The following is a 15,499-nucleotide window of genomic DNA, read 5'->3' on the forward strand; positions in this document are numbered from 1 at the left end:
AGTAAAAAAATCCTCTATGCTGCTTCCACAAAGAATCAGCTATTTTAACTGGCACGTGCACAGCGGAACTGCAGCATAACAGAAAAACACGAAGCCAAGGTTTACTATCACTTTTTAAAGGTCAGATAAGGAGAAGGGGCCTTGCCCATTACATCTTTAAAAGTAAGGGGAGCCACAGCAGAAAAAGTACAGTAGGTTTTAGATGGGCATGAACGTTTCAAAGTTGAAGGCAACAGAAGTGAAGAAAGAAATCAACATGGAGAGTAGCAGAAGCTGTGAAGTTTAGCAGTGCTCCATCCCTGTGCACAAACAAGTTCTTTCATGTACTTGTGCAACCACAGCATAGGCTGCAGAGACCTGAGCAGGATTTAGCCCCAGCTCCCTTCTTTACTAACTCCACATCCTCCTCTTGAATGCCCAGCATACACCTAATGTTTCTTGTGTTTTCCCCAGAGACCACCAGTCTATTCTAACACACAAACTGTTCTGAATACCAGGGAACCAACAACAGGTGCCAGTGGTTATCAGAAAGTTACTTCTGTATGAGAAACATATAAACCAGACATGAAAATGGAACTCCTTTTAAAGGGGTGAAAAGACATCTATGGCGTTAAGGCACATAGTCAAGGAAATCAGATTTTTCCACCTGCAGGACATAGTTGGTTGGGTTTTTTTTTCCTTCTTTTTTTAGCTTCAAAATGATTGCAAAGCTAGCTTTAATACCATGTCCAACTGTTTCAAACTAAAAATTGAAGTCTCTGTAAAACATATGTCTACGCACTAGCTTCAAAGTGCTCCTTTTCACCCCTCCTAAGAACTGAAACCATATTTAACTGCAATCTCAGACTTTTTATCTCCCTTCCCAGATGGCAACCTGGGTTTGCCCCAACACTTCCATGCAAAACCTAATAGAGCGTGAAGTTACAATTTTCCATATATATATCTGAAAAGTATGTGCAGCAGAAAAGCAGTTTCCTACTGAAATTGCTTTCCCATCTTTTTGTCTGGTGCTGCAGCCTCTTGAAATTTCACCAGCATTAAATACAGCTTTAAAAAACACAGCTCTTCTGTGTCTGTGCCTAAGCATAGAATTACAGAGAGCATAAGCCAACATATCAATCAGTGTACTCAGTTAAAGTTCATCGCCTTAAGTACATCAACTTTCGGTTTGCTTGAAGATGGTGATCATGATGTCAAGGTCGCTTTTAGGTCTTTGAAGCGAGCGTGAACTTTCAGCCTACAACTGATAAGGTACCACTGACAAGCAGGAGGAATTTTACCTTAAGTCTTCCTTTAAATGGCATCTTTCTTTTATACAAGCAGAAAACAGTCTGAAACAATGGTCAAGATTTAAACTTACTGCTTTACGGTCCACAGTGCATGAAGATGCTAAACCAAGTTATGCTCATATAAACTCACCGTACTATCACTCCAATACTCTGTCTCCTCAAAAAGCAGGTACCCCTTTCAAGTGAAAATTACCAAATTACTTTTTAAGGACAGGGAACCATGACCAACACTGTAGTCAGGGTTTTCCCCTCAAAGGTTCTGATGTTATTCCAGTATGGAAGTGGAGCTATAAATACACTGGAAAGGGCAGTTACATGGAAAAAAGCAAGCATATTTGGGGACTGATTTACGGTATCAATTTAAGAGGGCAAACTCATGCTTACAACTTGGTCCATTAACAGACAGCATAACTGTACATTATTTAGAGTCTGAGAGGGAAATTTACTGAAACTTTAAAAACATTAATACTGCTTTTAATTCCTACATACTGGTAAAGAGGCACTCTGTGAATATACACATACACATGGAGGACAGGCCAAAAAAACAGTCTATGTCCAAGCACAGCCCTGCCATGACCCATCAGGACATTCTCTTTGCAAGTCTAAGCCTGTGTCTTTCAAACAAACAGGATTTTTGCCATCAGGAGCCAGAGAACAGGCTATCCCAAATGTTATTTTTAATTAAAAAAAAATTAATAAAATTTTACCAACTTCCTGGCATTAAAAAAAAAAACAAAACCAAACATACACAGCAGCAACAGTTCTTCTTCAAGAAGTATCTTCAGTATCTGAAGGGGGCCTATAAGCATGCTGGGGAGGGACTCTTCATTAGGGACTGCAGTGATAGGACAAGGGGTTAAAACTTAAACAGGGGAAGTTTAGATTGGATATAAGGAAGAAGTTCTTCCACTGTAAGGGTGGTGAGGCACTGGAATGGGTTGCCCAGGGAACTTGTGAATGCTCCATCCCTGGCAGTGTCCAAGGCCAGGCTGGACAGAGCCTGGGGTGACACGGTTTAGTGTGAGGTGTCCTGTCCCATGGCAAGAGAGTTGGAACTAGATAATCTTAAGGTCCTTTCCAACCCTAACTATTCTATGATTCTACGATTCTAAGTGGCTGCTAACCGTGAACAGATGAAAGTTAACAGGGTCAAGTTAAGAGCCACATTCACAGATTCTAAAATCAATCTGAAGGTTTTGCAGTTAAAAAAAAAATTCTGATAGCTGCAAAGGCCACTTGTATTTAAATACCACCTAGCTGGCTAAATAAAGATTAAAGAATAAAAAAACAAACGCAGCATTTTGTCCCAATGATACAAATGCCGAGTGGGTGCCCATGGGAAAGGGCTCCACAGAGATGACTCTTGGCATCACCCATTCCTCCTACGTGATTTAATAGCGTCTCTGCCGGCACCGGAGAGCCCCGGCGCACACCAGCACCGCCGCTGCCCTGTCACGAAATCTGCCCTCTCAGCAAATGCGCTCCATTTTCCTGCGAACTCAGTGTCAGCTCCGCTACAGCCTCTGCCGATATATTTACTTCGGAGCAACAGTAGGCTGAACTTCAAGTAACAAAAACGCAACTCCTGCAACTCCCTTTTCCACCCCCACCCCCCTCCCCGCTCCTTCCCCCGATGCGGAGGACTCCAGTCCCAAGGGCAGAGCCCACCAGTCCCAGCGAGGAAAGCTCGAGGGGGATCCCCGGCTCCGGGCCGACAGCTCCGGCAGCTCTCCCGCCAGCAGCGCCTCTGGGCCTGCCGCACCGAGCCCTCCCCTTCCATCGGGCACCAGCACCGGGACGGCAAGTGTTTACGTTTAAAAATACATATATACCGAGCCCGGATCCAAAGGGAAGACGGAAAAACTCCGCCCCCCTCTCTCCCGACTCCCTTGGAAAGGCGATAAAAGCAGGGCAGAAACATCTTGACCGCTCGGCGCTCCTTTTCTGAAGGGAAAAGAAGGAGAAAGGGAGGGAGGAAGGAAAAGAAAATAATGGGCAACAAAAGTGAAATAAAGGACCGGGGAGCGCCGCGGGCAGCAGTCCCGGCTAAAAGGGGAGGCGGCCGGGAGGGCGGCTCGTCCACGGCGCCGCCGCCGGGCCCGGCCGTGAGGGACCGCGCGGGGAGGCTGGGCCGAGCCGGGCCGGGCGGGAGCGGGGAGCCCCGCCGGGGAAGAAGCGGGGAAGAGAGGGGGGACCGCGAGTAGCAGAGGGCACTCACATAGCGTTTCAACTTCTTCTCCGGTGGGGACTTTCGGAGCCAGCCCGAGCAGACCACCTCCCCGCCGCTCATGGCTGGGCCGTCTGCCCGCCGGGGCAGTCCTCGTCCTCCTTTTCCTCAGGCAGCAGTAGCAGCACCCGGGCCGGGCCGAGTCGAAACAGCCCCGAGACGCGGCGGCAGCACCGCGCCCGCTCCGGCCTCCCGGGGTTACGGGGCGAGGGAAGGGGACGGACGGGGGAGCGGTGTAGTGTGTCTGTCTCTCACGCACAACAAGCAGGAGCGGCGAGCTGAGCTGAGGCTGGGGGCTCTCCCCGTCCTCCTCCTCCTTCTTCTTGTTGCCGCCGCCGAGTCACACGAACATCGGGAGAGACGACAACGGCAACCGCCGCCCCGCCGCAACTTCGGATCCAGCGTCCCAGGGCAGGATCCAGCCACCGCCCCGCGTCAGCGGCACCGCCCTCCGCGCCGTCGGGACCCTCCCGCCGGGGAAGGGCCGCGGAGGTCTTCCCCTCCCTCCCCTCCACTCCACTCGCCCCACGGCCGAGCCGAGCTCAGCGCTGGCCGCCGCAGCTTCTCGGGCTCTCTCTTTCCCCTTCTCCCTCCTCTCCCTTCGCCGGGAGGAGGGGATCGCCCAGCCCTCCTGCCTCTTTCGCCTTCACCTCCGAGAGGGGGGCGGGGGCCGGCCGCGGCTGGGTCGCACCCCGCTCCCGGAGACCGTGGGAGGGGTTTACTCTGGTATTCGCGGCGTCGTGTCCATCCCCCTGTCCCCCAGCCTACTTTTTCCCACAGCGCCTCCCCTCCCGCCCCCAACGTCGGCCCCGCACCGCCCCGAGCAGAGCTGCCGCGGCGCCACGGCTCCTCCTGAAACTCCGCCGGAGCCTTTTCAAACAACAAGGGCCGGGAGGGAGAAGGGAGGGAAGGGGAGGGAACGGACGGCGCCTCCCTGAGGGATCCTGGGAGCTGTAGTCGGCGGGCGGCGGGGACTGCGGCGGCGCGGTCGTCAGTGGGGTGGGAAGGGTTGAGGAGAGGAGAAGACGGGTGGACAGCTGTGTGCTTGCAGAAGAAAAAGGGGGTGAGGGAGCGACCCCGACCCTCGCCTGGCAGGGAGATCGGTTTTTGTTAGTTTCAGAGGGACGAGGAAGCGGGTGTTGGTTTGAATAACCGCTATTAAAATCGCAGCTGAAATGGTGATTCTTTGAAACCCACAGCAAAATCGTTCTCTGCAGATGCGGAGAAAAGGGGGGGGGGGGGGGCACCAAAACCGACCGCAAAACCCTGTGAGAACTACGTTAAAAGCAACTCGGCAGAAGTAAACTCCTTCTAGCGATCTGAAACTGCCTTAGCACTAAAAAGTTACAAAGTCAGGGTGTGAGAGCGGAAAGGCGCAATGCCAGCGGTGGGCCGTTCTCCGTCCTTCCCGAGCTAGACCCGGAGCTGGGGCTTGACGGCGCTTCTCTAATGCAGAGGGTGCCACGAGGGGCGGCCTATGACGGCAGGATGGACTCGTTAGGGTGGAAGGTCGAAAGAATTTTAAACCTCTGGAACTACCAGCGCCCACCCCTCGCCCCGAATCCCTCCCCTCCACAGCACTGTTCCCTACAGAAAAAAATAATAAAGTTTCGGCTGCTCGTGCCTGCTTATTGATCTGCGGTATTATTAAGTGGGGTGTCGGTGGGCTGCGAGCGTGGCCTCGGCTGCTCTTCTCTGGGGAATAGCCGCAGCCGACGGTCTGGCTGCCGGGAGACGGCGGCGGGGATTGCCCTCAGCCGGCAGCGCCGCTGGCAGCACGGGGTGTGCGGCGGTGCCTTCCCTCATTCGTCCTTCCCCTCCTGGCTGAGAGCCTGGCGATGAGCTCCTCGAGGCAGGGCTTGCTGGTCACTCTGCGATCAGATAAATACCCAAACAGAACAAAACAAAAGGAGAATGATACGCAGGGCAATCCCAACCACTATTCAATTAAAAGGGAAAGACCCAACTCATTCAACATCTCTGCTGCTGGTGCTCTCTGCCGCTTCCACTATGCCAGAAATAAATCTCCAGATAAATTTTATTATTCTTTTGTTTTTTTACAGATTATTTAACTGCAAGCTTCTGGCACGGGATCGTTGTGGTGGTTGTTAGCACCGGTGCTCTTCCACTGAAGAGAAATAGTCCCCCTAGTGTGTCGTTGTTGGAGGGAGCACCGCGGTGCTGTGATTCATCAAGGTAGATAGCATTAAAAAGTTGAAAAGCAGCGGTTGGAGCGTCTTAACGAGGGCATTTGCAGAGATAACAGGGAAAAAAAATAAAGCTGAAAGCCTAAAGGTATTAAAATCAGTGTATCGATTCCACCATAAATCTTTTCATAATTGTGACAGATAAAGTACTATTAAGCACTAACAGAAAGATCATCAAATAAGGAGATATTTTGCCAAAAACGTTAAAAAAAAAAGAAAAAAACCGAATGTTGGCCTTTATCAATATTAAAAGTGCACAAATCCTAGAATCCAAACCATTCTCACATACATTTTTACACATCATTTCAACTGCCTCAGTGGGTCTATTGGAAAGAGTAAAACAGTGTTTTGATGCCTGCAGTTCATAAGCATGAACTCAAATTGTACTGTTAGGTTTAGATTTCAAGCTGGGTTTCAGTATACCTCTTCTGTTTAAACCACTAATGCCGTTGTTCAAGAACCTCAACATTTGAGATTATCCAAGTGTCACAGAAGACCAAAAGATTTTGAAGTTTCCTTTAGAAACCTGGAAACAATTTGATATCCTCAGAGCAAGAACATGTAGAATCAGTGTGAACTTACTAAAAATGCCATTGGCATTAGAGTGTTGTAGGATGATCTAACGGTTCATTTCAATCCTCCTAATTAACCCATGTCTTGAGGGCTAATCAAAGCAAGCCAGAGTCTTTTAGCTCAAGCAGAGTCTATGGAGGCACCAACCAAACAAATTATCTGGTCCAAAGACACAAAATTGTCCCCGAGGTCAAATTTCAAAACATTACATTTGTATTTTAAAACACATTGGAAACAGTGTTAGCCTGGAGTCTGGCACTGGTTTTCATGTATTTGTTATGTGTTTGTCTGTCAATTCATTTTCTTGAAAATAGCTATCCAGAGACAAAATTCTGTGTGTGAGTTTCATTCCTGCCATATAGTGATAAATTGTAGGTTAGAGAAAAGGAGTTAATGTCAAGAAAAGTGATTAATAATAAGTACTAAAAACTGCCTTTTAGACTATCCCTTGTTGAGCCTAATCGCAAGCCCCCACACTGGACATAAAAATGATTTATTGGATTACTGAATTGAAGAAAATGTAATTGAAGAAAATAAGAAAGATTTCCAAATGACAAGTTAGGATGTTGTCTGATGGACTATTCCCTTTCTAGTTGTGGCAGTGGATTTCCTTTTCTTCTAGCAACCATTTGAGTTACCCATTCACACTTCCACTGACACTTTCACTAATCAGAAGAGGACTGCATGTAGGTGTCCCTCTCTCCCTCTCTTCCCAGGTAAGTCCACAGCCATGAACCCAAGAATATTAATACCATAATTCTCTGTGCATAACCATCAATGCTCCACTGTTCATAATTTAGATACCCTGTATTAGGATAAACCAAAGCAATTAAGAACACTAATGAAATGCATAAGCAGCACAATGTTTAGGTCTGACTCTTAACATCTGCATATTTAAAGCTGTGAAATTGTCTATGAAGAGATGTTCATGGGCACAACTAGAAAAATCCTTAGCTCACTCAGATAAATTAGGTTAGGGCATAATTTCCTGAAATTAGGATAAAAGTCACAAAGACCTTTGTCAAGAATGAATGCTTCAGCTAGTTTGCCTGCTACAGTTTTGCTCTGGAAGTTTAAACAACATTAGGCATTTTGAAATTCCCCTGCAGTATAGCTTGTGTTTGAAGTACTTAATACCCCCAGGGGCAGTCATTGCTTGCGGGATTACTGTAACCCTATGTCAGAACACAACCACCCTCTCCCCTCACTTTATCCTGGCAGGTTATTTGTGTGCAAGCATGCTGTTACTCAGGAAGCCCAGAGGATAAAGATCCTTTGAGCTCAATTAATTGCACTATGGAGGTCTTTTGTGTTTCTGTACAAAGACAGTCCTAGAGGGAAGAGGATTTTCTGTGCCTTGCCAGTGTATCAGCCATGGCCTAAATAGCTGCAGAGGTCTCATTGTTCCCACTGGGAACAATCTCACTCTTTTGCTTTGCAAACAGTCAGTGTTCATAAAGAATTGCCACCTTGTTTTTCAAACAATATTCCATTGCTTCAGACCATCTTTGGGGATTTTTTTACTGATAGCAAGGAAACAGTCAATTACCCCCAGTCATTTTGCAGCTAGTTGGGCTACTGAGGTTTCTTTCCCCTCCTGTTTTTAAAAAGGAGCTTGCTATTGGCAGCTGCTGGTGGCCAAGATGAGGATGTGCAGAGCAAAGCAGCTACAGAAGCTCAGAAGGGATCCATACTGGCTGCCTACTGCACCAAAACCACTTGAGACCCAGGTACTGCACCATTGTGCATGTTGCCATTTCTGAATCTCTCATGGCTAACGTGCCATTCAGAACAGTACCCATTTCGTGGTCACATACCAGACCAACTATGCAGTACCCAAAATGCTGACTAAAATGCACTCTTACTGGCCAGGAGATACTGTGCCCTGCTATGTGACAACTACACACATCGTCACGGTGCTTGTGCCACCTTCCAGCTCACTGCACTGGTGTTCAGGCTCTGACAGAGGTTTTGTCTCAGCTAACACCTCCCTTCCACTAGCATGTGCAAGATGCCTTGATTCCTCCATTGACTTTGTGCTCTTTCACGAGTGTGTTCCAAAGTGTTTAAATGGCTTCTCCAAAATTTTGGAGTAGACTAGTTATAAATCTCACCAGATAAAGTAGGTCATGTGGAAACCCATTTGCCTCTGGTTTGCTTTTTCTTGCCAAGCCACCTTGACAAAGGAAACTGGAGCTGATAGAAGAGATTAAATTCAAATGGGTTTGTTTTTAAAAATATAAATGACACTAATTTATCATGCAAATAGCTTAGAAATTCTGGACTTGCATAATAAGACAGTGGTCAGTACAGCTCCCAACTTTGTATTATGGTATGAAAACATGGGCATTCCTCTGTAGCTTCACGTTGCAGTCACAGTCAGCTGTGGCTCCTGGTAGTAATCCCTAAACTCTTCTATGCCCTTTGCTTATATTTGCATACAAAATTTGTGCTTCATTATGACACAAAAGACTTAACACTCTAATAAATTATTTAATAAAAAAATGTGCATGTCAAACTATGTCTCAAAACATCTTTAGGTATTTATGCAACAATGAATCAGTAGAAGAAGACAGATATTTTTAAGCTTGAAAAAAACTACATCTAGACATTTGTTTTCATCTCAGGTATTTCTCTTTTGATTTTGAAATTACTCCCAGGTAAATTTAATCTACAGGGTTATTTTGGTCAGTTCATAGATGACATTATCTACTGTTTCTTTCAGACTGTAGTTATTTATATTATGTGGCAGAGAGGTTGAGGAAAGTAATACTAAGCAGACATAATTAAATGAGATGACTGCATGTCCACACACTTTAGGGTTGTTTACCGGGTCTTGTCTCTTTTTTATTATTCCTTTTAATATTGATGTAGGCAAATAAAGGTATGTGTACACTGTAGAACTTGTACCAAAAAAGGACTGGTTTTTAGTTCTACACTGGTGTAATAAATTGAGATTTCCTTTGTGATTTTTGTGGAAAACTCTCATTCCCACTTCTAGAATGGAAATTCACTGGTAAATGTTTGTCCTCTGTCTTTTTGCCAGAGGATCAGTTGACTACTTTACTTCATGCAAGGGAATTTCCCTTTCCTTTCCACGCTAGGCAAAGAAGAAGGAGCAGGCTGGCTGGTTGGCCAGCCATGCAGAAACATCCTCAGGTCCATGCTGTTCAAAAATTAATCAGCAAGATTTTCCCTCCATAAGGACAATACCTTTTTGCACCTAGCCTTGTGCACTGAAAATGCATGGACTTTTTTCTATCATAGGAAGCATTTCACAAGTTAAGTAAAATGGAAAGTTAATAGTTCAGACATGTTTGGTTTGGTTTTGAATAGAAATAAGATTTGCTGTATAGATGACCATGTTCTCCAGAAAAAAAAAAAAAAAAAGCATGGTCATGTAAGAGACCAATACTCCAGTGCCATGCATAGTCAAGAAAGCATCACCCAAGCAGTTTGGTTTGAGCATGGTTTATTCTCCAAAAACACAAGGTGGAAGATGTATTGAACACCCCCCAAAACTTAGATTTATTGCAATGTAGAACATCAGGGAGCAAGTAAAGGCTAAGAGGCAGCAAACATGAGCACATAGCTTTTCTTTTACTGGAAGAATAAGAAATGCAAGCATTTAACAACAATAATAATTTCTGCTGGAGTTAAGGGGTGTTTCGGGGATAGTCTGAACATTTGCCTGCAGCTTCAGCCAAAGAGGAGTCCCACTTCATTAAGCCAATTAGCAGTGCAGTTATCTAGGCTGGGATTCATCTCCCTGTAGTCACCTACAGTGTGGTGGTTTGTGTATGTGCTACTTACCTACACCTTCTTTTTAGTCACTGGTGAGATATAGGCAACTAGGGCATATATCATCTCTTCCAAAGCTAGATGTCTAAATTGATTAGGGGAATTGAGTCCTTGGAGTGCTTGTTTATCTCCATTGACTGCAAGAATCTAGACAACTAGCTCAGAGGTAGACAGCCATGCTTGTGACATGTAAAGTTAGGTAAGATGAAACCTTAGCATGTGAGTGAGAAAAGCAACTATATTCTCAAATGTCAATGTCAGTCAAAAATGGGGATTTTATTGATTTATTTATTCTAGTTAAGTGGTTTTGATAATTTTGAAAATCTTCAGCCTATAGCAATAGCAGAGATAGGAGGTCAAGTGAAACTACAAATTGGATTAAAAGCTCAGAGAGACAGAGTCACTTTGTATTGAAGCAGGACAGCCTTGTCCAGGCAGAACACACAGGAGCAACAGTCTTTCTGTAGTTATTTATAAAATCTTCAGGGTTTCAGCTTGATCCACAGCCTGAAGCTGAAGAGATTTAAATGTATTTCTACCATTAGTGTTATTTTATTAATCTCTACCGTAATATCTAAGATTATTATATCGCACTCCTTTTGCTTATTCCAGGTACAAACAAATATTTTAATAAAAAACAAAATAAAGAATGGAGAAAAATATTTCTAAATTGCAGGCGAATAGATAGAATGTTCTACTTGTATTTAAAAGCAAAAAATTAAGTTTCCTATCTCTATCCCTCCAGCTGCCACTGTCTCCTTGAGGATAACAATATCCCAGTTCACTGATTAGGTCATCACCTTGTCCACAAGGTCATCCAAGACAGTAAGAAATAAAATTGTTGCTTACTTGATCAGCCACACAACTCCAGTGTTGGTATGTGAATAGTCACGGTGAACAATTCACTAGCAAGCCACAGTTTGCCAAAAAACATGAATTAAACTGCTCACAGAAAAGTTATGATCAAGTGAAAGAGCTCCATTTGACCCCAAAGTAAAATATTTCCACTTATTGATTCATCTGCCTCTACCAAAAAAAGATTACATCATATTTTAAAGGATTTAATGATGCCATTTTTTCCCTAGTATAAATCTTATGCTCATCTATAAGCTGTCTGTATTTATTGTGGAACCTCAGGGATTCCACATCATCTAGGATAACAGGCGAGTTTCCCTCTATCCAGGTAAAACAGCCACTGTAATCATAGAAATTGCCCCACTTCACATTTGGTGGTTTGGAAGGACAAACCCTGCTGGACGCTTGGTGCCTCTGACCTTGGCTTGCTTTCAACTCAGTGGACTTCCTAAACAGGCATGAACAGGAGTCTCAAACACCTCATTAACCAATATTAAGGGATTCTCTTTGACCACCTTCTCAAAATTCCTCAAAGGATGGACAGCTTTTCAGATGCTAAACAATCAGAAATCACTCTGATACTGAGACCTCAGTTCCCACTCTAGATGCATTCTGATGTCAACAAGATGTTCACATTCTTTCTGTAGATGTTTTCTTCATTCTTTATCTTTCCCCATTCTTTTCACTAGGCTCTTATGAAAGCCTCTTTTCACTTATCTCTTCAGTTGTTTTTGAATATGTTCCACAATCAACTTGTTGATGTTCTTACTTCCCTCATACTACTTAATTAACTTTCGTAACAACCCGACCACATCCTCTGTCCAACATCACTCTTCTTGCAGTACCCTCTTTAGGGTGGGAGGCAAAGATCCACTCAGTGTTCCAGATAGCTGGATGAGTCAGACATTTGTGTTGTCCCACAACCCCATATGCACTATGTTGTATTGACCATAAACACTTAAGACCAGCACTGCACTCTATCCAGTGGGTAACTTCACAGACTGTCTGTGAGTCTGACAAATCACTGACTTTCTTCAGAAAGTGTTGCTGAAGAAAACTCACTGTTACACTTGTTGCATCTTAATATTTCTAATGTATTAATTTCCTAATTCCTTCATAATACTTCTAATTGTGTGGATTTTCTATGTAAAGGCAGGACAAGGCTTTTCATTAATGTAGACAAACTCAAGTTTTGCCTTTCCACAGACAAGGAAAAAGATGACTTAGACTGTCTTCATCCTCAGGAGTAGCAACCTCCAGTTTAGCAGGAGAGGTAGACAGCATGCTGAGAATGGGATAGGTGGCTGTGGAGGCTCAATGGGAAGTTTCAGGAAGCCAGGAAACATTGTTGTGGGTTGGAAGGGACTCTCTCCTCTGGCTAACACCTTTTCACATCTCATTGGAGGGACTGAAACCCAAGGTAGAGGTTGAGGTAAACAAAACCCCGGTTCACAGATCAGGCCACCACCTTGTCCACAAAGTCTAGGTCATCCAGCACAATAATTAAAACTGTCACTTACTTGATCAGGCACACAATTCCAACACTGAGTGACCCGTCAAGAGGCTGTGACTTGCCGGGAGTGTGAAATGAATGCAACACCTTTGCCCACTCTCCTCTGGAGAGGAAGAAAGAGGTTTCACTCTCTAGCTGTGAGAGAGGGGTGTTGTGAACTGTGGGAGGACAGTGGTAGGACAGTGAAGGGGACAGGTATATAGCAGGGCTGGATACAGGTGTACAAAAATGAAGTGCAATGACCCTGTCTATAGCCATCCTGTTGTTCCAAGCAACTGTGTGCACAGTCAGCTCACTCTGTGAAAGCTATCATCTTGCCCCTCAAATTTTAACTTCTTGTGAGCCTTTCCATGAGAATAACATGGCTGTTATGACGTGTGTGTAACATCTGCTATTACATGTATGAAATATTAGTCACCTAGTCTGTAATATCATAGTAACATAGCAGGAAGATCTGAGTCCACAGCATTAAATTCTGTGCTAATCCTTGGCCTCCTACAGACAGCAAATTAGAAATACTCAAGCATTATGATGAAAAAAGCTGTAGGTCAGAGACTTCTTTCTGCAGGCAGCTTGGGCAGAGAGACAGAACAATTAGCACAAAATAAGCCCACAAGCTTTCAAACTTTTGGACAGCCACAGACTTCAAGAGAAAATGAATATTTTTTCTTTTCTTTATTAATTTTTGGCAGTGTGACCACAGCTTTTGCTCCACAGTACCAAGACTCTTCCAAGAAATGAGCAGCTTCAGTGGGCCTTTCCCAACACTTGCAGCATCCCTTCCTGGTGCACCACAGGATGAAGGCACCTTGTCACATACAATAGTGCCTTTTCTCTCTTCCTGGCTGAGCTGTTGGTGAGTTTACAGCAGTAAAAAATAAGGTGCTTAATCCCATTTGAGAAGTGCTCAACACATCTGATTGAGCAAAGCCAGATAGAGTAACAGTGATAATAAGCTAAAGTCTGTTTTATTACCCGCATGTGCAGGCTTGATAAAAGACTGATCTACAGCCTAACCAAAGGTTAAAAATTACTTGAGATCACTTTGCATGATAAAGTGAGGAGTACTGCAGCCTCAGTTGTATTGTATGACCTTGATCACTGTTATGTCTGTCAGTGGTTATACATCTCCATCTCTGGAGAGGAATCAGGCTCTTTACTGCAAAATGGCAAAATTTTAGTTACTAAAGGTTTCATCTGCAAGAAGAGGTTGTTCTGTCCTGGGCATATAGTTAATCTCTTTCAGTGTAACACAGTATCTTAGTTCAATATAGCACATTCTTCCCTTTGAAATTATGTAGCTTCTACACTTAGAATTTTCTGGCTGAAAATTGAAAAGCATACAAACCGTGAGTAGCTCATACAGGTTTAATGAACGTATAATTACAGGCTCCCATAAAACAGGTTTATGAAATGTGAACTGCTCCTGACTAGTAATGTCAAAGTTGTTGCAATAGCTTATTTTGATTAGTTGCAACATCCTCTAATCTTAATAAGAACACAACAACTTAAATATTTAACAAAACCAGAGTATGAAAGCACGAAAGAAACTGATTTAAGAGTATTGATACTTAATGGGCAACAGCGATTTTGCTTTAACTTTATTCTGTAGCAATCTAGATACACCGTTCACAAAACCACACTGCATGCAAGTAAGGAAGATGTATTTACTGTAGGGCAAGTGGATGATGTTATTAGTCAAGCAAAGACAAAGACGAGGTAAAAAACAAAAAATAAAAGTAAGGATGGGGAAAAGTAAATAGCGCTGTAAGCTGAAGGAGAATGCATAGCCTGTATTGCCCTTGGGTTTTTGGTTTTTTGGTTTTTTTTTTTGTCTTAGATTGTAAGTTTTTCAACATGGGGAGTGTCTTTCTGCCCTGTGTAATGATCTAACTCCAGGACTTCTCAGGCATTAAAGCCAGTTTCAATTCTATCCCAGGGAGATAGGAGAGGTGTTAGCATACGGAGCCTTGGGGCAGAGTCCTGGGAGCTCATACGTGCTACATCTTCTGGCAGGCACAGCACTGGGGGGATGGTGTCAGAAACTCTTCTGCTTTGACCCTTTCTGGCTCGCAGCAGGAATTTAATATGACAGCAGTGCTCATTACAGTGTTACAGACGTGGTAGAGGGAAAACATGCCACAAAAACATGTCTGTTTTGCATCCAGATAAACCTCTTGCCATAAGCAACTGCCAAGTTTTCCCATGCCTGTTCTCACACTGCCTGTGTTTGTCCAGCTCAGTAGAGAGTCAGTCCTTGTTGCTACAAGCATGCAAACAATAATCAATAACAATGTGGTCTCTGATTTTCAAATGCTTAGAATAGCACTGCTTTTGGGAAAAACCTCAGCCAACATGTAAAAATAAGATCCAGTGCTAAGGGTCAGCTTTGTTGACTTTAAGAGTGTTGCTGAATCTTGTATTTGACCTTTCCAAACCTAATTAAAGATTTACTCCAGCACAGAGATACATTCTGCTGTGTCGCACTTCTCCAGATGGGCAGACTTTGACTCGTATAAGGTGAGCTATTTTGGGGAAGTACAGTGTGCCCTGCAGGACTGGGGCACTATGTGCATACAAACAGCAGGCACACTTGCCCAGTCATACCAGTGGCAGATGCTAACTTGTGCCAGCTTTACATTTGCATAAGCAACTGAAAGAGATACATCTCTATTCCACTTAAAACACTCTAAAAAGCCTGAATTCAAAGGCACATTATGATTATGAAGCTAAAACCCCCAAAAGTTCATGTGCAACTATAAATCTGCCTTTACATGATCATACATCTGCGCTGCTGTTTCCACAAAGCCCCTGCCAAAATCTCAGCATAGGAATGCCCTACAACTTGCTGAAGCTAGTGGGAATTGAAGTAATTTTGCACTGTATTAAACTGAGGGAGGAAAGTGTGTGACATGTTCTTCAAAGCTGCATAAAAAGAAAGTTTAAGTTTAAATAAGAGACCATATCATGGTACAAAGTTAGCATTTGGTCTAAACAAGCCGTAACTCCGCTTTTAAAAAATGCAATTTCCTCA

General features: G+C 44.1%; 1 protein-coding gene across 8 annotated transcripts in view; it reads right to left on the minus strand.

Moving 5' to 3' along the window:
• GAB1 (GRB2 associated binding protein 1) overlaps positions 1-3,993 on the minus strand; it is a 101,705-nt gene extending 97,712 nt beyond the window's left edge. For 2 of the 8 annotated variants that reach the window (XM_061441709.1, XM_061441717.1), the window contains exon 1: positions 3,508-3,984. In XM_061441709.1, the coding sequence (XP_061297693.1) occupies positions 3,508-3,579 (72 nt within the window). In that variant the 5' untranslated portion in view covers positions 3,580-3,984. Of the gene's footprint in view, positions 1-3,507 lie in introns of all 8 variants that reach the window. The other 6 variants (XM_061441681.1, XM_061441673.1, XM_061441691.1 and 3 more) reach the window with 6 other exon arrangements.
• Between the last annotated feature and the right edge of the window lie 11,506 nt (positions 3,994-15,499).

Source organism: Pezoporus flaviventris, unplaced genomic scaffold (assembly GCF_033815535.1).
Source record: "Pezoporus flaviventris isolate CSIRO_AGI_PZ_B2104156 unplaced genomic scaffold, CSIRO_AGI_Pfla_v1 ptg000002l, whole genome shotgun sequence".
Taxonomy (NCBI): Eukaryota; Metazoa; Chordata; class Aves; order Psittaciformes; family Psittacidae; genus Pezoporus; species Pezoporus flaviventris.